At 43.8% G+C, this 23,518-nt stretch overlaps 6 protein-coding genes across 9 annotated transcripts; 3 read left to right on the forward strand and 3 right to left on the reverse strand.

The window, feature by feature from the left end:
• Positions 1 to 169: 169 nt before the first annotated feature.
• LOC117786817 (anaphase-promoting complex subunit 4) lies at positions 170 to 3,018 on the forward strand. 2 transcript variants are annotated; one of them, XM_034625224.1, is made up of 5 exons: positions 170 to 395; positions 461 to 1,103; positions 1,183 to 1,359; positions 1,428 to 1,590; positions 1,651 to 3,018. In XM_034625224.1, exons 1-5 carry the CDS (start codon positions 284 to 286, stop codon positions 2,920 to 2,922), a joined length of 2,367 nt encoding a protein of 788 aa, XP_034481115.1. In that variant the 5' UTR covers positions 170 to 283; the 3' UTR covers positions 2,923 to 3,018. The 2 variants fall into 2 exon arrangements, with proteins under 2 accessions (XP_034481115.1, XP_034481123.1); XM_034625232.1 differs by having other exon boundaries at positions 1,183 to 1,353.
• Positions 3,019 to 3,490: 472 nt separating this feature from the next.
• On the reverse strand, positions 3,491 to 5,793 carry LOC117786831 (uncharacterized protein F54F2.9). 2 transcript variants are annotated; one of them, XM_034625252.1, is made up of 4 exons: positions 5,751 to 5,790; positions 5,007 to 5,695; positions 4,737 to 4,944; positions 3,491 to 4,674 (listed from the first exon to the last, which is right to left on the reverse strand). In XM_034625252.1, exons 2-4 carry the CDS (start codon positions 5,693 to 5,695, stop codon positions 3,973 to 3,975), a joined length of 1,599 nt encoding a protein of 532 aa, XP_034481143.1. In that variant the 5' UTR covers positions 5,751 to 5,790; the 3' UTR covers positions 3,491 to 3,972. The 2 variants fall into 2 exon arrangements, with proteins under 2 accessions (XP_034481143.1, XP_034481135.1); XM_034625244.1 differs by having other exon boundaries at positions 5,007 to 5,793.
• Positions 5,794 to 6,742: 949 nt separating this feature from the next.
• LOC117793442 lies at positions 6,743 to 9,202 on the forward strand. The gene is made up of 2 exons (XM_034633756.1): positions 6,743 to 7,373; positions 7,442 to 9,202. Exons 1-2 carry the CDS (start codon positions 7,069 to 7,071, stop codon positions 8,430 to 8,432), a joined length of 1,296 nt encoding a protein of 431 aa, XP_034489647.1. The 5' UTR covers positions 6,743 to 7,068; the 3' UTR covers positions 8,433 to 9,202.
• A 600-nt stretch (positions 9,203 to 9,802) lies between these two features.
• Positions 9,803 to 10,707, reverse strand: LOC117787318 (selenoprotein BthD). The gene is made up of 2 exons (XM_034625814.1): positions 10,560 to 10,707; positions 9,803 to 10,499 (listed from the first exon to the last, which is right to left on the reverse strand). The coding sequence occupies exons 1-2, from the start codon at positions 10,596 to 10,598 to the stop codon at positions 10,053 to 10,055; spliced, it is 486 nt and encodes a 161-aa protein (XP_034481705.1). The 5' UTR covers positions 10,599 to 10,707; the 3' UTR covers positions 9,803 to 10,052.
• A 743-nt stretch (positions 10,708 to 11,450) lies between these two features.
• LOC117780537 (probable histone-lysine N-methyltransferase CG1716) lies at positions 11,451 to 20,830 on the forward strand. Its single transcript, XM_034617102.1, has 5 exons — positions 11,451 to 11,525; positions 11,606 to 16,526; positions 17,469 to 18,595; positions 18,659 to 18,815; positions 20,257 to 20,830. The coding sequence occupies exons 2-5, from the start codon at positions 11,676 to 11,678 to the stop codon at positions 20,419 to 20,421; spliced, it is 6,300 nt and encodes a 2,099-aa protein (XP_034472993.1). The 5' UTR covers positions 11,451 to 11,525; positions 11,606 to 11,675; the 3' UTR covers positions 20,422 to 20,830.
• On the reverse strand, positions 20,806 to 23,287 carry LOC117780545 (lysine--tRNA ligase). Of its 2 annotated transcripts, none has more exons than XM_034617122.1 (4): positions 23,108 to 23,287; positions 22,118 to 22,784; positions 21,105 to 22,052; positions 20,806 to 21,031 (listed from the first exon to the last, which is right to left on the reverse strand). In XM_034617122.1, exons 1-4 carry the CDS (start codon positions 23,137 to 23,139, stop codon positions 20,939 to 20,941), a joined length of 1,740 nt encoding a protein of 579 aa, XP_034473013.1. In that variant the 5' UTR covers positions 23,140 to 23,287; the 3' UTR covers positions 20,806 to 20,938. The 2 variants fall into 2 exon arrangements, with proteins under 2 accessions (XP_034473013.1, XP_034473005.1); XM_034617114.1 differs by lacking the exon at positions 23,108 to 23,287 and adding an exon at positions 22,853 to 23,030.
• Between the last annotated feature and the right edge of the window lie 231 nt (positions 23,288 to 23,518).

A 23,518-nucleotide genomic window follows, 5' to 3' on the forward strand; every position in this document is an offset into this window, starting at 1 on the left:
CAGAATTAAATTTGTAACTTCTCTCCCCTTGGGAGGAAAAGACTCAAACCTGCATTAAAATGTTTACCTTAGTTTTATGTAATTTTAAATTTTTATCAAATTTATTAAGTTTTTTGCATTTTTAAATTTGCAATTTTTATCAGTGATGGGTCGATATATTAATTGGCGATATTTTAGTAGAAAAAACGATATTATTTCGATTTGTTCGATAGGCGCCGAAGCCAAGCCGGCAAACTAAAAACAGAAACAAATTAAAGAATTTTTTTTTATAAATTGTTAAAGAATGGCTCAATCAAGCTCCATGAAGCTGCTTGGCGCACGCAACATGAGTTGCATTGTGGAGCGCATGGAGTGGAACAACAAAATGGATTTAATAGCCTACGGCACTGAGAAAGGTGCGTAAAAGGCGGCAGCAACGATTCCCTCTTTATGCATTCGTTTGATTTGAATTTGATTGCAGGCGAAGTAATTATACAGCGGCTAAACTGGCAAAAGATTGTGACATTTCCGACGCCCGGAGAGGATGTACGCGTCCGTTCGCTCAGCTGGCAAATGGATGAGACGCTGCTGGCGGTCGGTTACAGCAATGGGAAAGTGGCGCTGTTGGATGCGGAGAGTGAAACCATAATATCGGGCTTGATTTACGAGGACGACATCAAGAAGGTGTACTTTAGCAAGGCAATCAACTGCAGAGAAAGCCTCGACAGTTACACATGCACTGCCAAGGACAAGCACAAGCGTTATTTGCCAAAACTGCCACCGCTTACCAATATTGATCCCTGCCTGAAGACACTTGACCAGAAGTCGTTTCCCAAAGGATCACCCTGTTTCCTGGTGGTTATCATGCGCAGCGGCAAAGTCCATTTGCTGCTACTGGGCGCCCTACAAGCGGGCAGCATCGATCTCACCCAGCACATTCTGCATCCGGAGAACTTTGATGTGTATGATGTGCGCTTAAATGGTGACTTTAATGCCATTTACGCGCTGCTCCGCGATGGCCAACAGTTGAAGCTGCTGCACTTTCACAACCAAGTGCTACAGGACAGCATATCGCCCATGCTGGAGCTGGCTTCCCACTGCGCCAATATACTGGAAACCAAAAAGTAAGCAACTCTTTCAGCAATCACTTTCATATCATCTCTTTTATGATCTTTCATCTTTCATCTTTCTCTGTATAATCAGTTACATCAACGATACACAACAGTGCCTGACGGAGGCTTGGGAGACGGTTCAACTGGAGATGGACAATAAACTGACCAAGTATGCCAATTCACAGGCTTATGGCATGATATCTGCCAACTTTCTGGAGCTGCTCGTATTCGGTTATGCAACCTTGGAGGTCGAGGAGTTTTTGTTCGAGTGAGTTACTTGGCTACACTCACTATACAGTACTCATGTGCCTTGGCGCTCTGTTCTTCTCACTGCAGAACGCTGACGGAGAAGGTATTTAAGAAGATCGCCAATTCGGTGGACTTGAGCCTTAATAATCTACAGGGATTGGTCTTTAAGCAATTGAATGGAGCTGCCATCAACATGTTTTACTTTCTCAATACAATCGCTGGCTTTGGTCGCATGACGCATTTCTTTGATGTGAGATTTGTTGAAAACGAAAGTTAGCAATGATTGTAATTCCAATTTAAAATATTGTAGGCACTCATCTCTCCAGATGTGGCCAGCGAGGCAATGCGTGCTTGTGGCGCCTTCTTGCTGAAGGTTCACGAACTGCAGCGGACAATTGATACGCTGGTGAATGACATGAAGCTGTTTCATTCTTGGATTATATTCACCATACTGCGTCTGTCCAATCAGGAGATACCCGATGACATGATCTTTACCGGCAAGGAGAACGTTGCATTGGTCGAATTCTTCTGCAACATGGAACCGGATCTTCAGGGTCAATGTGAAGGTGGCGATGAGCGAGATGCAACGACATCTGCCGACACAGAAGACTCATCATCCGACGCAAGTCCAAATCCCATGCTTACACGCAGTAAATTCAATCTGGAGCGTGTGGGACAATATCTGGAGAATACATATTTGACGCAGCCACAGCCATTAAATTCATCGGAGCTCTGGTCGCGAATGCTCGCCGAGAACGAATGCCTGGCCGAGTGCAATCTGTTTGTGCCCCATGACAAGAAGCTCTCGCTGATACAGCAGCGGGAGAAAATGTTCAATGCCATTGATGCAGTGTTCCACAAGCCGACAGAGAGCATTAGTGCCAGCTTTAAGCTGACCACGGCTGTGATATGTGGCGATCTGCCGCAGTTTGCCTGTGAGCCATCGCTCGAACAGGAGGATCAGTTGTCCAACTATGATTTCATCAACTGCAGCTACCATGTGCATGAGGCAAGCAAATGTGATATGTTGGCGGTGACAATCAGCTGGCAGGAGGCCATGATACTGGAGTTTAGTCGCGGCGAGGATTGCCTCTTGCGTTGCACGCGGGTTCAACTGTTCCCTGGTCCATTTACGCCGCAACTGCACGATGATTACTACAATCTACGCTTTGTCGATCTACAGTTCTATAACGAATCCGCAATCTCAATGCTGGCACAGACAACAACACCCACACCCGGTGTACGGCCGCACAGTTACTTTGTGCAGTTCTCCTTGAGTGCGGCACGCAATCAATGCACCCAGCATCAGTTGGCGCCACTCATGAAGCTGCCGGAGGCGACGGTCACGCACAGCATACACGATATACCGGATGCGGCCACATTTAAGGCATTAGATGGCGTCTGCGAAATGCTGGCCGTATCCGGCAGTCGCAAAGTTGCCACCGTGCTCTCTGACCGACGCCGCAAGATGACCATATTCGAAATGGAAATCGAAGAGGAGGAGGATGACACTGAAATGTCGCAAGCTTCGTTCTTGGAGATCAGCAAAGAATCCGTGCTAGCCGACAAATCCGATGCGTAGTTAATTCCATCAATTACACATTTGTTACGCGACGAGTATTTCCCCTAAAATATTTAGTCGTTAAATCAATAAAACTCTTAATAATGTACAGACTTATATGTATAATATTCGCATTGAAATTAGCGTAAATATTCCGTATTTTTTAAATGCATAGAACTTTGTATTCTTATGGTTTTTTTCTAAATGTATGTATAAAATCAATGCACACATTTATTATCTGAATTTAAAGTTGGACAATGTCCAAATATAATTAAAATATATAGAAAATGTATTATAAATTCTAAATGTTCAAAATATAACTTATGCTCTTTCAGCAATTTTTTAATAATTGTATATAATTGCATTGTTTTTAATAAGAATCCAAAATTCTACGCATTTAAAAGGGAAACAATATTGTTACACCTATTTTTCACATGTGTATATACACACATTTAAAATGAATCCCAGTCCAAAAAAAAAAATTCAAGTGTTTCAATTTCTTGTTTTTACTACTCTTTACTTAGCAAAGAAATATTATATATTATAATTATAAAATACATTTATGTACAAAACATAAAACAAGCGATTGCGATTTGACGTAACACGTTAACGTGAAATCCAAATTAAATTTTATGCAACTAAATGTTGGTACATTCAATTTTGAGCCACAAAAATGTATATCAAATATAATCTAATCTCTAAAGCTCCTTGGACACTCCGACTAAATTTAGATGGAAATTGATAATTAAAACAACTATTAACAGCATTGGGGGAAAACCGAAACGAGCGAGAGAAAAGTTGTGATAAATTTGTACAATTATATAGGGAATCCGGACTTTAATCCGAGATTATATATATGTATATGTATGCATGTATGTAAGTAGTTTAGTTGATAGTTTAAGTTGATTCAACTTTTTGGCTGACGTATAATTCAGTTTTGTTGTCTCGCTCGCACGATGATGATCCCATTTCGCTTACACAAATTGTGCTATTTCTGGTTTTTTGAGCATAAATCTTGTTGGCCAAGTGTCGGGGGCATTGCGAGGATTGTCGGTGGGACTGACAACTGAACTAACTGATCTCATACTGATATGCATCATCGGAGTCCTCGTCGCTGGACAGATCGCGTTTACGTCGTCGCTGTTCGCGTTTGCTTAGCTTTTTTGCTGGCGCCGTAGCTGGAGCAGTAGCTGATGCAGGTGCTGTTGCCTCATCTTCCATCTCCACCTCCTCCTCCTCCTGCTCCTCCGCTTCAGCAAGCACAGCCGCCTCATCCGCCTCCGCCTCCTCCTCTTCAGCTTTCTTCTGTGTCTTGACTAGCTCACACAAGTATTTGTAGCGCACCAGACACTCCTCCTTGGTCTTTTCCGGCACACTGTTGGCAATCTTTTGCCAACGATCGCCTCCACCAGCCGTCTTGCGATATTTAACAATGGCCGCCTCCAAGGCGCGCTGCTGTTCCTGTGTCCAGTTCGTTTCTGGAATAAGCATGCTCTTCTCATTGGCGGTTCCAGCGCTCTTCTTGACCTTCTCCTTGCGCACCGCCTGCTGCGACTCCTGCACAATGTTCTCGGCCACGCTTTCGGATTGTCCAGGTATGCGATAGCCATTCTCCTTCATCTTGGCCGCCATAAAGGTAACCTCTTGCACGGTGCGGTTCATGGACTCGGCTATTGTATTCCAGCGACTGCCCGCACCCCCTGGATACTTTTTAACCAACCGTATAAGCTCTGTCAGATCCTCGTCTGTCCAAAAGCCGCCACTGACTGTACTCTATAAACGCAATAAGTAAAAAGTTGTACTACGGATCGGAGAGGTTAAATAGAGCTACTTACCTTTTGCGAAGCAGGTCGGATGGCGTCATCCTCGGTGAGTTCGCGCTCTTGGATTTGCGAGTAGCCGCGCAACTCTTCGGCGGTCTTCTCCGGCGCCTTTGTGTTCTGTTTGCGCTTGCGTAGATTCTCTTTGTGCTCCTTACGCAGACGCACTTGCTCCTCAGCCTCACGCTCCAGTTCTTCCTGGCGACGTGCCGCTTCCAGCTCTCTAAAATATAGAATACACTTTGAGTGGTTGCCACTTGGAGACTAACACATTTCAATACTCACTGTCTGCGCTTCTCCAGCGCCAGTTCCTTGAGCTCGTTGGCCTTGCTAAATGCATTTTGAATGGTCTTGGGCAGATTCCAGATAGCCACTGGTATTTGAATGGGCAGCGTATTGAGAAGCGATGGTATGGGAATCTCACTGAAAATGACATCCATATCGATGTTCTTATTACGTTTCTGCAGCTTCTTTAGCTTCGTTCCAAACACCTGTTCCGCCGTGTACTTCTTCTCAAGATAGGCGGCCCAGGCGAACAAATACTGGCCGACGGTAATGATCAGGAATAGGATGAATGCACCCTCGTAGAGGCCAATCTTGCGCATGCGACGATAATAATACAGGGCAGACTTCCAGTTGGGCATTCCATCGCGCAACACTTTGTCGTATTTTTCGCGCTTGGACGCATCCTTGAGAACCTCGTAGATGGAGACGAGATTGCGAAACTGAATGTTGGCATCCTCGGCCGCATTCTTGTCCGGATGCAGCACAATGGAGAGGGTGCGAAACGCTCGCTTGATTTCATTATTCGTGGCAGTCTGATTAATGCCCATAAACTCGTAGAAGTTTTTATTGACCTCTTCGATCAGATCGAATATCTCCAACTCCTCCGAGTGCCAGGCACTGGTCGAGCCACATAGCAGCAGGAGGCCAAGCACAATTGCTGGCACCATCGTTCCGGCGTGCAGCTGCATCTAAAGTTCTAAAAATTTAATGAAACCGAAATACGCCAGACCCCCGCACGCTTACACATACACACACGCACACACAGGCATTCGCGCACGCACTCGCGATGAACTGTCAACGTCAAAAGTGGCAACGTCACCAGTAAACAAAAACAATGCACTATTATATGTTGCCATACCGGTCTGATCCAGGGCTACGGCTGCCATATTTGGTACATTTGTAACCAAACTGGTACATTTATTTCTGTTAGTACACCGCTGGTTCCAGATCGTTAAATGAATGGCAAGAGCGGGCAATTTAAATGTGAATTTATTTTTAGCTAATTCCTCACTAAATTTATAGTTTAATTAAGTTCTAATTTGAAATTAAGTAATATAAGGTTTAATATTTTTATGAAGGTTTGAAGCTCGTCACCCCTCGGGTGAAGAAGTTGTAAAATTTAATTCTAAATGAAAAATCCAAAATTCGACAAAATTCTAACAAAAATTCTAAGACAATTTATAAAATTCTGGTTTCAAAATTTAGAAGCCGCAGTTTAAGTGGCATATAATGAAAATTTTTAATTCAAAATTGGATAACATAAATTTGATTCTTTTATGAATGCTTTGAGTTCGTTGTGCCTCAGGGGAAGAAGTTGTGCAACTAAGTTTAATTCATTTAAATCCAAAAATTGGCAACAGTGTTCTTATAACCGCGAACCAAGCCTGCAACTCGTTTTTTTTTGTGACATGACTATTGAAAAAAGTTGGCAGCACTACTACTATATTTGACATCCACTGTTGCCAAACTGTCTATTTTATAGCTAGTTCTGGATATTTTCAGAGTTCGATAGGTAGAAATATTTGAAAATTACTATTGGCCGGGAATCTGGCTACTTTAAAGATATATTCAGCTATGTTTTGCTTTTAATATTTTTTCTTAAGCTTATCGATAAGGATTTTGTCGAATTAGAAAAAATTACTGATATATTAATATATAAATGAAAAAAACTGATAGTAAAAATGTCTAGCCATTTTGCATCACAATTTTAGCTAGTTTTCAGATGCTTTCCAGACAGAATCAGCTATATTTTGTGTCTAAAAAGTTGGCAACACTGGAGCGAAACTCTATTCGATACAACTCTAAACCGTAGCGCTGTAGGAGGATTTGCAAAAGACGAAAACAGTGAAAGCGGTGTGAAAAAGCAGGCGAATAGAGATAAGAAACAAAATACAAAAGTCAACGCAAGCAGCAGCGGCGCGCCGTGTCGACAGCGCTAGCCGCTGGAGCTGGTTTTAAATGGATTAAGCGTTGCTCGCCATATCAAGCAGAGATAACAATAAACTAAGGGGGGGAGGCGGTTAAACGGAAGCGAGAGCGCGGAACGGAACGGAACGGAGTCATGTCTTCGGCCGTCAACATACAAATCGTATCGATGCCGAATCTGGCCAAGATCGAGAACTTTTTCAAGGATGTCAGCTATCGTGAGACGATCGAGTACAGCGCCAATTTCAACACACGCCTCTGCATTGAACGGCGACTGCGGCTGCCGTTCCTCGATCCGCAAACGGGCGTCGCACAAAATCACTCCCAGCTGTTCATGGATAAGAGACAACGAATGCCGGGATTTCGACAGGGCCAAATCTACACGTATCCCGCGACACGTTGGCGCAAAAGTCGGCGCCAGTATTTAACCAAAATGTACAGGTGAGCGAGAGCCATAGAGTGAGAGTGAGACTAATCATTAATCATTCAAATTGAAATCTTAAATCTAGTTCCACACACAACAACAGGTTTCCCGAGCGCCCCTTTCAGGCGTTGCGTAAGGAGCACGAGGCACTGGTGGCCAGCGGCATTAATATTGGCAGCGTCACTGGCCTCGGGGGCATCACTGGCATCGGAGGCATCTCTGGCATCGGAGGCATCACTGGCATCGGAGGCATCACTGGCATCAGTGGCACCGGCGGCAGCATAGGCAGTGCAAATAGCAGCAGCTCCACGTTGAGTCTCAATATGCTAACGGGCGGCGGCGCATCGACGACGCCAACGGTTCTGAGCACGCTCCACAGCGACACCACGCACGACTTCAATGGTGCGTTCAGCATGGAGGAGTCGTGCTCGCTGGGCGCCGCCGGCGGCGACACATCCGACAGCAAAGACAGTCAACTGCCAACACAACAGCAGCAGCAACAACAACAACAACACGCGAAAGATGAACTGCCCAAAGAGTGGTTCTACGATGAAATGGATATGAACGATGTGGATTCGCTTGAGGAACCGAAATCACCAGCCGATGATGAGTACGACTATGATCCACGTTATGGCAATAAGAAGCGACGCAAGCGTCGGCCCGGGAAGCGTGCAACGACACACGCTGGCGGGGAAACCACCAGCATAAGCATCAGCAGCAGCGCACGACGACGCAGTGCGGCGACACGGACGCGTGTCACGACCACAGATGCGGCGCTGGATGCCTCACTGGAGGCCATCGAGGCGGGCGGCGATATTGGCGGCACGCCGACAACGAGCAGCGGCCGCAGATCTCGCGTTGCCGGCACACGCGGCCGTCGACGTGCCAAAGGCGGCACCTCGACCAGCACAACAGCCAGTGGCAGCAGTGGCATGCCCAGCAATACATGTGATCCCCCAAGTCCGGGCCTGGTTAATGAGCCGCCATCGTTTGAGAGTGCCGCGGCTGCTGTTGGCGTTGGTGTCGGCGCCGAGGATGGCAATGCACATCTGCGCAATTATCGCAAGTATCTGTAACGCAAGGATCGGACCATGTAGGTGGCATTGTGTACGGACCACGTTCACCCAAGCAACCAACCACCTACCGACCTACCTACCTACCTACCTACTACTATCTATCTATCTATCTATCTATCTATCTATCAATCTATCAACCAATCTACGTATCTTGTTTATTGCATTCGTTTATTTAACGGTGATTACTATTTTTTCAAACATATGTAATTTAAAGTTAGTTTAAGGCTTAGTTTATTAGTTCCTTATGCGAGTCCAGACCCAACCAGACCAGACTAGACAAACCAAGAGACAGAAGCACCAAAACCACATCCAAGCAGTCGTAGCTAAATTATAATTCTACTGGTAACTCTGTCGCCTATCTAATTGTACGTTCCCATAGCCAATTGATTGTTAATACTGATCTAAGGTTTATACATATGTAGTATATAGCCTAAATATGCACATACCAATATACATATATATATATATCTAATATATATATATTTATATGAAGCGACTTTACTTAAACGCGGTCAATTTAATCGCAAACTCTTAACGGTTTTTATTGCCGCCACAATTTTTTGAAACATGATTTTTTTTACCTTATTATTATTTGATTTTATTATTATTTTTTTTTTAAATGTATCTTTTTTTCAGTTTAATTTATATTTAGTGGAAATTTGAAAATGCATTGGCGAAATGTATTATTAGGCAGTGTGGTAGGGTTTAGGGTTCCAGTCCAGTTCAGTCCAGCGTAAAATACAAAACAAAAACAAAAAAAAACCAACAAACAAAAAACAAACGATTTCGTAAACCAAAATTTTTCTCTAGGAATAGTAAGTTTCTTAAGGAAGAGAGCGAGCTGAAATACAAAATAAACAAAAACTGTGTACATTTTGAAAATCAACGACAAAAATTCTAATAAAAATGAAAGCAAAACGAAAAAAGCAAAAATACAAACACTTTTGGAAAGATTTTATACAAATTTTACAAAAATACTTTGATCTGGACTATACATATTTTGTGTATGTATGTGTACACTAACCACCAAACTTGGCTGAAGAATAAAAAAAACCCCCAATTTTATGATAAGGAGCTATTTTTTGTATATATAAAAATCGTAATTATAAAACATTTTTTCAATCGATCTCGAAATTTGTTTGGACTCAGATTAAGGCGTACGGAATACAGTGGGGGGATTCCTGAAACTGTTTTAGATGTGATTTAGTTCAGAGTTTGAAATCAGGTGTTTAATGCTGCTTTAAAAAGTCTAGTCACACTAAAAGATTTTAAATAATTTAAGTCAATCAGCTGTCCAAGAAACTAAATCAAATCTGATTCGGGAATACCCCTTTTTATCTCAGCTTATATGAATGAAACGAAATCGACTCTACATCTGTTCCAGGAATATTCCTTATGTTCGTTTTATTTTACATTAATAACAACAAATAATATTCATCTCGCTTAAATGCTAGTGAAATCTTCGCGGAATGTGAAGAACACTGATTTCTTATGTTGAATGACATCATAAAAATTTTAAGCCAAGGCAAAAGTTTCACATTGAACGCTTCCCGTTTAGGATTTACCGTTTAATGATCATATGGCGCTATTAGCTACAAAATTTAATCGATGACATTCATGTTACTTTTCATCCTTGCTGCGTTTGGCGGATGAGGGTGAGGATGAGGATGGTGATGGCGACGTTTCGGATGTACGCTTGCGTTTGTTTTTCTTGTTTGACAGCTCGTTGTACGCTTTTATTATTTGTTCGCTCATTTCATCGACATTGGGAAACTTTTGGGCGCGAGGTGTACGCTTTAAACCGGACCAAATCGGATGCAGCTCAGTGGCAACTGTTGTGGGTTGGGGAGAAAAGGATAACTCAAATGCGCCACGCCTGGGAGCTCCCAGGGCGTTAAGCTGCAATTGAAGTTTGAACTGCTGGCCTGCATTCTGGAGACTAGTTTGCAAGGCAGCATGCAACTCCTCGGCTCGGCGACGAAAGACTCGTCAAGAGCGGCAATGCTCGACGTAGAGTACCGGATTATCAGGATCCAAATCATTGGACTCCTCGCTTTTTGGCGGTGCCTGCAGATGAAAGATATGCCTGTTGGTAATATTATGTATTACATAATTGTTCTTACTTACAGGTTTGCGCACAGCTTTTTTAGCTCGCTTGGGTGGCATTTTGAACTTAAAACACGACTACAAATAGGTAGAAGCTAAATTTTTTAAGAAAATGCGCGAATATAAAGAATAGTATTGGTAAACACGCAAAAACAAATTGCACATCAGAGAGAAAAGAAGTGCTGGTAAACGGGCCATTAAGCTACAATCCAAAAGTTCCTTTTGCAATTTAAAAATTCATTAAAAAACTATTGGAGTCCCTTACTAACTTATACATCTGAATTAAAATTATATTTTATACTACAAAAAATAAATTTAATAAATGCTAGCTGTCTCAAAAATTGTAACATTTAAAAAAATCCATCCGATGTACCATCATATAAACAATTGTACCACATTTATTACAAATGTACCAATTTATCGATAACGTATCAGCTGATCAACTGCACTTATAATATCTACTTTGCACTTTCTGGCAACGCTGCTTGAACATGAAAATAATAAACAGTGCTCCAACAAAAATTCTGCAAAAATTTAAAAAATTCTAGCTTAAAAAATACGAAATTTGCCAAAACTGGGTGGAAAAAGTTGGTTCACATTGCCATCTCGGTAATTTCAGCAGGGTGGCAGCCTTTGGACAGTCTTCCTCACCAGTGCTGGCAAGTTTTGGGGGGAACAATACCTGTTACTGGCTGGAAAACATCTAAATTTGTTATTTTGGGCACTCTTGCACAGTTTTACCAAAAATTTGAATAGCAAAACTTAGCTGAAAATATTTTTAAAATAGCCAGATTTGCAACTAATGGCAATTTTGAAATATTCTAGCGAACGAAATTTGAATATAGCCAGATCTAGCTATAAAATAGCTAAGCTGGCATCAGTGGTTTGTAATTGAACTTGAATTAAACAGTTTAAATGAATGCAAGTTTATAAACAAATGTTAAAAATCCGCAGCAGCACTGCTGGTCGACAAAATCTAGCTAATAAGTAAGTTTACTGCCCATCGTATTGTAGCTGAAACAGCGCGTTGTTTCATTCAATTATACATATATATATCCTGATTTCAGACTGCCGTAGAATTTGCGTGCCGACCAGATTCCGGTCGAGACACGTTGATTTTGGCGGCAACTCAAGTCAATGGAGGAGGAAACAACAATTTCACCGGCTCCATCGCCGAAGCCGCGCAAACGCCGGGGAAGGCCACCCAAGACCAAGGCGCAGCCAAATGTGTTGGCAAAGGATTTGGATTTAGAGACGGAGAAGCAGGCGTCAGAGCCTGCGCCGACAGAGTTGCCAATCTCATGTGAATGTCGGCGCAGCTCGCGTAAGAAAATCACAAAATTTGATGTTCGTGATTTGCTTAAAAAGAACCGAAAGCCGAACAAAACTCATATCGAAGCTCTCCTTGATTCCGATGCATCGACAGTACTGGCAGAAGGAACGAAGGAGCTTGCGGTTACGGCGCCAGCGACAAACAATCAATCAACTTGTATTCTCGAAAGCCCGCAGTCGAAATCGCATGCTGAGATACCAACTCAGAGTGTGATTCCTGTTCAGGTGAGCGACAACGAGTCGCGTCTAGTTGGTCAGGAAGCGCCAGCTACGTGTTTACAGCTACCTCGCAGACGAGGACGTCCACCTAAGCTGCCAAGGGTGATGCTAAGGGATGTGGTGAAGTGCGGCATTGGAGCATCCAGTGAAGTACCACGCAACTTTAGTATATCCGAATGCGATACCAATGCCACCAACTCTACCTCCGCAACAATCTCAATCGGCAGCGGAGAGAGCGACGTCAGCTGCATTTCCAAAATAAAACCCAGATCAAAGCTGCGCATCAATATAAAGCGCATGACAATGCCAATAAGCGGGGAAACCTCAAAATCAGAATCTCCGGATTTATTACAGAGCATTCCGTTGTTGAATGCATCCAATTCGTTCACGGCGTTCCCATTGAATGCAAGTGTTGAATTGAGTGAGGAAGAAACCAAAGCACAGACAGAGACTGAAGCTAAGGCTGATCTTAAGACTGAACCAATAACATTATTGCCGGCTGCTGATGAGGACTCCGATACGCCCATAATATTCAAGAAAGTCAACACAACACAGCCGGAAACAGAAGAGGGAAAATCAAAAGAGGCTAGCACCAATGTAAACCATATAGTTGCCAAAAAAGAGGAGGAACTGCAGCAGACACGGGAAACAATAGCTGAGCCGGAGCTGATTGTTGAGACAATCAGTGAAGCTGATCTTAAAGATGGAGATAGCTCAGCTGGACAGCACAACAGCGAGTGTCAGAAGGAGCTTGCGTATGAAGAAGAGCTGACTGTGAAGAAGATGACTCTGGAAGCCAAGACGGCATCTCCAGTGACTTCAGAAAAACGGCGTAGCATGCGCTCCAGTTTGCGTGGCAGCTCCAACAACAGCAATAGCAACAGCAAACTAACGCTGGAGGAGACCTTCGCCCAAATTGCGGCCAAAAGCACAAAAAGTATTCTGATGACCGAAGCATCCCAAGTGGATGTGCAGGTGAATGCACCCATTGATCTCATTGACTGTAGTAATAATCATAGCAATAAGTACAACGTGGAGGCCAATTTGGAAATAGATATTCAGTTGGAATCCGAGAAGCAAGTGCCTGCCATTGAAACCCAATTGGAGACACCAAACAGTGTCCAATTGGAAGAGCATATCGAGGATGACAAGCCTCCGGAAGCAGCGATAATCAGCAAAGAGAAGAAGGAGGCTGATGAGGAGGAAACCGCAGCAGAATTACCAAAGTCTAGAGTTCCACAGAAAGTTGAAGTCGAGGCGAAGGCGGAGCAGGAGTCAAAGGCGGAGCAGGAGTCGAAGGCGGAGCAGGAGTCAAAGGCGGAGCAGAAGTCGAAGGCGGAGCAGGAGTCGAAGCAGAAGCCAAAGCCAGAGCAGGAGCTGGAGGAGAATCACAGAATACCTGAAGAGCTGCAGCCAAAGGAAGTGAAGGAGCCCATTGATGTACCTATTGATGAGCCGAAGCAGAAGCCAGAGCATGAGCCGAAGTCAGAGCAGGAGTCGAAACCGGAGCAGCAGCTAGAGGAGAATCACAGAATACCTGAAGAGCTGCAGCCAAAGGAAGTGAAGGAGCCCATTAATGTACCTATTGATGAGCCGAAGCAGAAGCCAGAGCATGAGCCGAAGTCAGAGCAGGAGTCGAAACCGGAGCAGGAGCTGAAGGAGAATTACAGAATACCTGAAGAGCTGCAGCCAAAGGAAGTGAAGGAGCCCATTAATGTACCTATTGATGAGTCAGTTGCTCAGCCTGATGCGAAAGCCGCTTTGGAGCTGGCCAGCAAAGCTGACTCGCCGGCAGAGGAGAAGCAGCAAACTAGTCCCTGTCAGAGTTCAAGTGCCACTTCCGTTTCCAAATCCGTTTCCACTACCAAGTCGGAAAAGATGACGGACAAGGAGAAAACGAACAAAAAAGCAAAGAGCAAAAAGCAGGCAGCCAAATCGGATAAGCAATTGGAACAGCAGAAGAAACAGTGTAAACTCAAGGAGAAGTCACTAGGCAATGTCGAAGAAAGTGCTCTTAAGGCATCCCAGGAAGCTCCAGCAAAGGAGGAACCTCCGCCAAAGCCCAGCAAATCCAAAAAGAAACAGAAAAAGCAACTACAGCGCCAAGCAAGCCGAGAAAACTCCATTGAGTCCAGCTCAAGTGGATCGCTTAAGCGCAAATCTGGCAAAGGCAGCGATGCATTGCAATTGGCTTTAATCGAGACTGAATCCTCCGAGTCAACTAGTTCCGGCAGCAAGGTGGCCAATTGTGGTCTGCCGACGCCAACGTCAGAGTTGGATATTCAGGTTATAGCCAAGTTTATAAAAGATGGCGTTAAACTGTTCAAACGGGAGAAGGAGACGGAGAAGAAGGAGAAGGGGGAAGAGAAGGAGGAGGAGGAAGAGCAGAAGAAGAAGCAACCGGAGGATGAGTTTGCCCAGCGTGTGGCCAACATGGAAACGCCAGCAACGACTCCATCAACATCGCCACAGCTGCTCAACGGCTTTTCCACGGATGAGAACTCGCTGTCCGGTGGCGTTAGACGCTCGCATCGGATCAAGAAGAAGCCGCAATTGCCCAAAGCAAGTGTCGGACTTGGCAACGGCAACGGGAACGGCAATGGCAACAGTCTGGCAAGCACATCCATCAGCATGGAGCAGCAATTGGCCGAACTGGCCCAGATTGAGGCAATCAATGAGCAGTTCCTCCGTCAGGAGGGTCTCAACACCTTCCAGCCGCTGCGCGACAATTATTATCGCTGTGCCCGCCAGGTGAGCCAAGAGAATGCGGAAATGCAATGCGATTGCTTTGGAACCGGCGACGAGGAGGCGTTGGGTCATCTGTGCTGCGGTGCCGGCTGCATCAATCGGATGCTCATGATCGAATGCGGACCACTGTGCACCAATGGGGCACGCTGCACGAACAAACGCTTCCAGCAGCATCAGTGCTGGCCATGTCGCGTCTTTCGCACCGACAAAAAGGGATGCGGCATTACGGCACAGCTGGAGATACCGCCCGGTGAATTCATCATGGAATATGTCGGCGAGGTGATTGACAGCGATGAGTTTGAGCGTCGCCAGCATTTGTATTCCCGTGACCGCAATCGCCATTATTATTTCATGGCTCTGCGCGGCGAGGCGATCATCGATGCCACCGCCAAGGGGAACATCTCGCGGTATATCAATCACAGCTGTGATCCGAATGCGGAGACACAAAAGTGGACGGTTAATGGAGAGCTGCGCATTGGTTTCTTCAGCCTCAAGACAATCAATGCCGGCGAGGAGATCACCTTTGATTATCAGTATCAACGCTATGGACGCGATGCTCAGCGTTGTTACTGTGAGGCCAGCAATTGTCGTGGCTGGATTGGCGGTGAGCCGGACTCGGATGAGGGCGAGCAGCGTGTCGAGGAGACAGACAGTGAGACGGAGGAGCTGGAACTGGAGCCGGAGCCGGAACAGGAGATGGAACCGGAGGTGGAGCAGGAGCAACGACACAAGACAAAATCAATCAAGAGCCAGAAATCCAAGTCCAGCAATAACAAGCAATTGAAGCTACAAACGGCACGCAAACAGCGCAAGGATCAGCCCAAGAGCAAGGATCGCGAGTACAAAGCCGGACGTTGGCTGCGTCCATCTGACGACAAGTCCGTTGCGCGTAAATCCGTCAAGCTGGAGGACCGAGATGTGATGGAGCAGCTCAAGCTGCTCAATCGCAGTGGACTGAAGAATCAGGCGGACACGTTGCGTTTCTCGCGTTGCATGGTGCGGGCCAAGCTGTTGCAGACACGCCTCCAGCTGCTGGGCGTGCTCACACGTGGCGAGCTGCCCTGTCGTCGCCTCTTCCTGGACTATCATGGCCTGCGGCTGCTGCACGCATGGATTAGCGAGAGCGGCAGCGATCATCAATTGCGTCTGGCAATGCTGGATGCGTTGGAATCGTTGCCCATACCAACAAAGACCATACTGAATGACAGTCGCGTCTACCAGAGCGTCCAGCTGTGGAGCACATCTGAGACCGAGGATGCAGTGCATCAACGTATGCTCGCCCTGTTGCACAAATGGGATTCATTGCCCGAAATCTTTCGCATCCCGAAACGTGAACGCATCGAACAGATGAAGGAGCACGAACGCGAGGCGGATGGCCAACACCAGATGCATCATGCGGTGACGGCTCTCGAGGATAGCAACAGCAACAGTGCCTCCAGCACGCTGCGCAGCGATCCCTATCGTCAGGATCGCTTCAGACGCGACACCATCAATCGCTACGAGAAACCAAAGACCCTGGCACGGATGAGTGGCAACAACACCATCTGCAGCATTACCACCACACAGCATCGGGAACGCACTGGCTCCATGGAAGACGGCAAGACAGATCCTCGCAGGCGCTCGGAGCAGACCAATCCAGCCAACAAGATCATTTCCAAGGAACTGCGACGATCACTCTTTGAACAAAAGGTAAATTCAAAACAGGATTCCTCTTAGCACTCTTGTATCCTTTGGCTATGTGTACCCCCTTAAAAGAGGCGTGGCACAGCCCATAACATACAGTAAATATGGACAAAATGTAACAAAAATTACGAACAAAAAAAAAATCAAATACATTAGTAGTTGAACTATATTTGGTACAATTGATTATGTTTAAAAGATATAAGCAAAAATTTAAGTTGGTTTTTACTTTTTTAATATGATTTCAAATAATATTAGTCAATTTTGCAGTTTTTTTTTTATTTAGCAACCTCTTTGTTACCTGTATATATTTTGAAGTCAAAAACTCGATTCGCAAATGAGATTTTCAACTACATTAACCCGATTATTTTTATGAAGACCAATCGAGTTAATTGAATCGATGTTCATGAAAAATCGACAACTCAACTGGAGTTTTTTTTAACATTAAAATTGAAAATTTAAATTTTTTCCCATCACTATAAATTTTTTCCACTTGACACTATTTCAAAAACTTCCAACTGCCATAACTTTATTAAATCTTAACCGATTTGCTTGCGGAATATCTATTTTATTAGTATTAGGCCTTTATTTCTATTCTCTATTTTGCATTCAAATTTGAAAACTTTAATTTTTTTCTATCACTCTCCATTTTTTCTATACTTTTCCCTTGACACTGCTTTCAAGAAAAAGTGTTTGGGAAAAACTTGATATTTGCAATTCGATGTATTATTTGCCGATTAATCGACAACTCAATTCTTTTCCTTTTTCGTTTTAAACTTGATTCAAAGTCTGGATTTAAATCACTAGCTATAATAAATACTCTCCATTTTGTAAATAATTTTTTAAGAAATTCGAAAAAGTACAAAGGTAGTATATATATATATGTGAATATAAATATATTTTAGAGTGTGATTTTTGTTGTACTGCAATCTGTGAAATTAATACTTCCAGGTGGCAAAGAACGAGGCGGAGAAGCGTATGTCCAGCGAGGATTGGCGAGAGCATGTGGTGCGCTGCGAATACTTTGGCGCTGATTTGAGCACGGATCCGAAGCAGTTGCCATTCTATCAGAACGAGGATACCAATGAGTGGTACAATAAATGCGATATGCATGTGCCAGCTCCACTGCGTTGTGGAACGGAGAATGATGCCACGGAAGTGGATGATTTGAGATTGGAGTATCAGTTGCCGCCGTCAGTGGAACCGTTGCCACCTTCGTGGCACTGGGCGCTCAGCGAGGATGGCAGCATCTATTATTTCAATTTGAAGACTCGAGTCACACAGTGGGAGCCACCAAATGCCCAGCAGCGATTGGAGAAGTTGTGCGATACAGATGATTATGATGATGTTGATGATGATGAGGAGCTGGCAAGTGTAAATCCCGATTCTGAAGGATTGGTTCAGATTGACTCGGCCTACGTGTGCACTCTCAGTCCGAGATCCCTGGCAAAGTATGTGGAAGACAAGGTGCGTGAACGTCGAGAATTGCGGCGCAATCGTTTGGTCTCCGTCCGTGAGATTAGTCCACGACGTGACGAGGATCGTTTTGCCAGTCAGCTGGAGTCACGCAAGTACAAGGAGAACAAGGAGAAAATACGACGACGCAAGGAGATCTATCGTCGCAGGCACTACGAGGCCATCCATGTGCCTGAATCCCGATCTCTGCAGTCCGGCGATACGCTGCCCATTCCACGTTATTTGTACTCCTCGGACGAGAATGACGATGCTGATGAATGCTCCAATTTTCCGCTAAACGATGCCATTGTTGATGGCGTCAGGGTTAGACATGTGGATGAGCTGGAGGCACTGAATCATAGTCGCTACGACAAAGCCAATGCAATGCCCCTCAACATGGAGCCAAGCACTAGCAAATCTGCACTCGCTGCTCTCAGCAAACAACAACAACAACAACTGAAGCCAATGTCACCGCTGTTGTCGCTACCGATGCCACCGTTGACCACATCCAGCGTTGCTGAGGTGGAAGCCTTGCTCAGCATGAAACGCAAGTTGCCATTGCCACCGCATACGCCAGAAAGCCAAAAGAAGAAACGTGCCGATCGTGAGAAGAAACGCAAACCGTGAGTAGCTATACAAAATTAAGTAAATTTGAAATTTCACTTAAGGTCAAATTATCCTTTAAGGCCACTCAGCAGCACGGCAAGCGGACGTGAGGCATGCGAGAAGTTTCGCTTGGATATAACCGGCCCAGTGGCGGAGTATCTGAGTCCCTATCGCAAGGATACCTGCAAAATAGGCCGCATCACCAGCGACGAAGACTACAAGTTCCTTATCAAACGAGTGAGTTGTTAACTAGCTTCAAATATTTTCATTTAAAGTATACGTTGATTTCTCTGCTGTCTGATACGATTGGATAGGAAAAAATCCAAATCTAGTTGAAATGGGAAACTTCGAAACAATCTAAATTTAAGGATAGAAACTAATGCCTTAGGAAGAACCTGGTGTACCCAGCTTCTGAATTTTAAAAGCAAAGAAACCAATAAAGGTTACAGTCTCGGTTCCGGTACGTTCCGAAACAACTATTTCGGTAAAAGGTTCTATTTCAGTTTTCTTCTTTCGGTTTCGAAAGTACCAGTACCGGTACGTAACGGTACACCAAATTAATTTTGAAACATTTCAAAATTATAAGGTGTCGTTTTATAATAATAATGACATCAAAGTAAATATTTTCGAACAGATTTTTTTTTAACGAATTTAATAAAATTTAAATGCAGAATAAATTAAGATGCCAAACCATGATAAAAATGGCATTCCGCTTTAAAATCGGTTTAGTTTTGACAAAGCTATGATGTTTTGAAGTTGGTCAGACATTGGACCTAGTAACTTTACAAGTCAAAATTTTTCTTCAATTTCCCATGATTTTTGACAAGAAAATGAAACGTCTCAGAATCAAGTTTTCAGTGTTGTTTTATACTAATTACGATATAAGGAGTTGATTAAAAGTGAAAACTTGAGATATAAAATTTTGAATTTTCGAAATTTCAAAGGGGGGACCCTTAGCATCGAAATCAATAATTAGTAGAATCTAGAGGAAAATATTTTTTTTTAAGAATTTAATAAAATTTAAATGCAGAATGAATTAAAATGCCAAATATTGATTAAAATGACATTCCGCTTAAAAATCAGTTCAGTTTTGATCAAGTTATGAAAGTTTGAAGTTGGTCATACTGCGGATCTATCGACTTTACAAGTCCAAATTTTTGTTCAATTTCACATGATTTTTTACAAAAAAATGAAAGCTTTCAGAATCAAGTTTAAAGTGTTGTTTAATACTAATTACGATATAAGGAGTTGATTAAAAGTGAAAACTTGAGATATAAAATTTTGAATTTTCGAAATTTCAAAGGGGGGACCCTTAGCATCGAAATCAATAATTAGTAGAATCTAGAAGAAATTTTTTTTTTTTAAGAAATGAATAAAATTTAAATGCAGAATAAATTTAGAGCCCAAACCTTGATCAAAATGACATTCCGCTTGAAAATCGGTTCAGTTTTAAACAAGTTATGAAAGTTTGAAGTTGGTCATACTGCGGATCTATCCACTTTACAAGTCCAAATTTTTGTTCAATTTCTAATACTAAGGAAGGATACTAAGTATATTTCACTGACGAGCGCGCAAGAAATCTGTTATAATAATAATAATACATACTATATTTCTCGTTTAATACGTATAAATAACCGTTTTTTAAATGTGTATATAATTTAATTTAAATCCTTTTTAGCTGAGCCACCACATAACAACCAAAGAGATGCGCTACTGCGACGTGACTGGAAATCCATTGGCGTGCACGGAGTCCGTAAAGAAAAAGTCCTACGAGTTTATTAAACAATATATGCAGAAGAAGGGACGCGTGTACAAAAAGCCAGATGATGAACCGGACCACTAATAAGCATTAGTTTAGTTTAAAAACTCACAAGCAATTCATACGATTCCTTAGCAATGAAATCAAATCCCATTCATTTTTAAATTTAAAGTTTAGTTTTTAAGATGACCAAGATGCCAGCGGACATATATATATATATATATATATATATATTTTCATATTTGAATCAAACCCAATTTTGAAGCAAAGAAATCAAATCACATTGATTTGGTATTATAATTTTGTATGTATAGATTGTAGTTTGTTTATGTAAGCTTCTACCCGATGTTTTGGGTAAAGCAATGACTTTAAGTTAATTTATTTTTTAATCATTACCAATCCAGCACAAGAAATAGTTGCTGGGAAACACATGAAGAAATGGAAAAAATACATATATCGAATTTTAAGTTTGGGGGGATAACTGATCAAAAAATAATGCGTTTTTCATTTTATTTAATTAATAATTTAAGGCATCGCACAGAACTGGGACAACACACATGACTACTGTGTGCGGCATTCTCGAGTAAGGATTCCCATCTGTCTACTGCTGAGCGGTTTGCTGTGCCTCGGCTGAGTTGGCGGCTGGTGTGCGATTGGCTTCCTCGGGTTTCATGGCAGGGAACAGCAGCACCTCCTGCAAGTGAACGAATATGAAGCAATTAATCAATTAAATTGAACCCGATTCGAGTTGTGAGTTGAAGACAAACCTTAATGTTATTGGAGTCGGTTAGGAACATGGTGAGTCGATCAATGCCCATGCCAAATCCGCCAGTGGGTGGCAAACCGTATTCAAGCGCTGTGCAGTAGCTCTCATCCACCATTTGGGCCTCGTCATCGCCAGCGGCTTTGTCGCTAGCCTGCTGCTCGAAACGCTCGCGCTGCACAACCGGATCGTTCAACTCCGTGTATGCATTGCATATCTCCTTTTTGGCAACAAAGAGCTCAAAGCGCTCAGTGAGTCCGGGCACGCTGCGATGATACTTGGCGAGGGGCGACATGATTTGTGGATGCTCGCAAATGAATGTCGGATTGATGCATTCCTCCTCGATGTATTCACCAACCAGTTTATCGAGCAGACGGGCTGTGGTCCGTGGCGCCGGGCATTCCACCTGATGTTTGGTGCAAAGCTGGGACAGAAACTCATTCGTCTCGCGACTGTTGAACGTATCCGCCGAGGGGAACTTAACCTGCAACTTCTCCTCTAGCGTCTTTATCATCGAGACGCGCTTAAAAGGCGGCGTAAAGTCCAATTCTTGTTCGATGCCGTCTGGTCCATCGGGATGGTATTTGATTTTGTAGGTTCCGTGTATGGCTTTGACCATGCCAGAAACCATTTGCTCAGTAATCTCAATCAGATCAGAATAGTCAGCATACGCGATGTAAAACTCGCATGTGGTAAACTCCGGATTATGTGTCAAATCGATGCCCTCGTTCCGGAACTGACGACCAATTTCATAGACACGATCCAAGCCGCCCACAACAAGCATTTTATGATACAGCTCCGGCGCAATGCGCATAAACAGATCCATTTTGAGTTCATTGTGATGTGTGACGAACGGCTTGGCCGTTGCTCCGCCAGCAATCATGTTCATCATGGGTGTCTCGATCTCTAGGAAACCCAAGCCATCCAGAAACTGACGCACAAACGATATAATCTGTTTGGGAAGGTTACAATATAGATTTAAGATTTGTTTTATTGAACGGGAAGCTGTCTGCTTACCTTGGCGCGTATCTGGAAGGTTTCGCGCACTTTGTTGTTAAGTATCAAGTCCAGATAGCGCTGGCGATAGCGTGTCTCCTTGTCCTTGAGCCCAAAGTGCAGATGGGGCAGCATATGCAGACAGGGCGACAGTAGCTTCAACTCTGTGGGCATAATGGACAGTTCGCCCTTCTTGGTCTTGCCCGGATGACCGGTGACGCCAATAATGTCGCCACGTCGCAGCTTGGCTGTGTCCTGCTCAAATGCCGCCTCACTTTTGTATGACTTGGCACTGGCCATCACCTGGAGCTTGACACCTTCACCGCGCAGATCGTAGAAGATGAGCTTGGCGCCGGACTCGCGTATGGCATGCACGCGTCCAGCTACGCTCAGATTGACCTGTTCCAGTGTCTCGCCATCCTTGAGCTCGCTGTATTGGGCAATGAAGTTTTCCAGCGAGATGCTCACATGGAATTTGTGTGGATAGGGATGATTATCGGGCGTCTGCTTCAATTCAGCAACTGCCGTCGATCTCAGCTTGAAATACTCATTGGGTGAGATCTCCTCCTCCTGCTCTGCAGCAGATTTCTTCTTTTGTCCTGCTTCTGGAGCTTCAGCTGCGCGTGTTGCCTCCTTCTCGGCCTTTTCCTTGGCCTTTTGCTCAGCTTTCAGACGGCGCTTCAGCTCACTACAAAATGCAAAGAAAGTCATACAGTCAAACAGTCGGAATGAATGCGAATTGTTGTGGATACCAACAGTTTTGTGCCTTTGCTTGGCGCCAGTTGAATGGCGCTCATGTGGTGACATCTCACTGTCGCCATCGTTTGCCGGCGTGGCGACAACAGCAACGTGTGCCTTAGTGCGCAGCGTGCAAACATTTTGCAGCCGAAAAGCATAGCTTTTATTCAATTATTTGTTCTACCGACGATGATGACCAACGAAGCAGTTCAACTTAACCTCACAGTTGGCATACAAATCGCAATCAATGCATTTGTTGCATGTACTACTTACTTTTTGGACAGTTCACCCGTTGCAGCAGCCATGCCGGTTGGCGTCTAATTAATTTGCGGCTTTGAGATAGGGTTTGAAGTGCAATACGAATAAAGATTTCGAATGCGCCACACAGGAAGCGAATTGAAACGATGGAAGTACACAATAATATCGATAATTTATATTTTAAAGCACTGTAAAACGGCTACGTTGCCACTGGAGTTGACACACATGTGTACGCACTTTAAAAGCTTTTTGTCGTAGTCTGGCAACTCTGTCAATTATAGATTTGGGATCGTGAGTGGCTCGTCGTGCTAAAACAAAGAATTTCGTTACTTTTCATGAGCATTACAAATGTTTTCTATTCATATCTATTTATTCCAATCTGCAAATGCCTGTATTTAATATTGTCAGTTGGAGCTTTTATACGCA

This window comes from Drosophila innubila, chromosome X (assembly GCF_004354385.1).
Source record: "Drosophila innubila isolate TH190305 chromosome X, UK_Dinn_1.0, whole genome shotgun sequence".
Classification (NCBI taxonomy): domain Eukaryota; kingdom Metazoa; phylum Arthropoda; class Insecta; order Diptera; family Drosophilidae; genus Drosophila; species Drosophila innubila.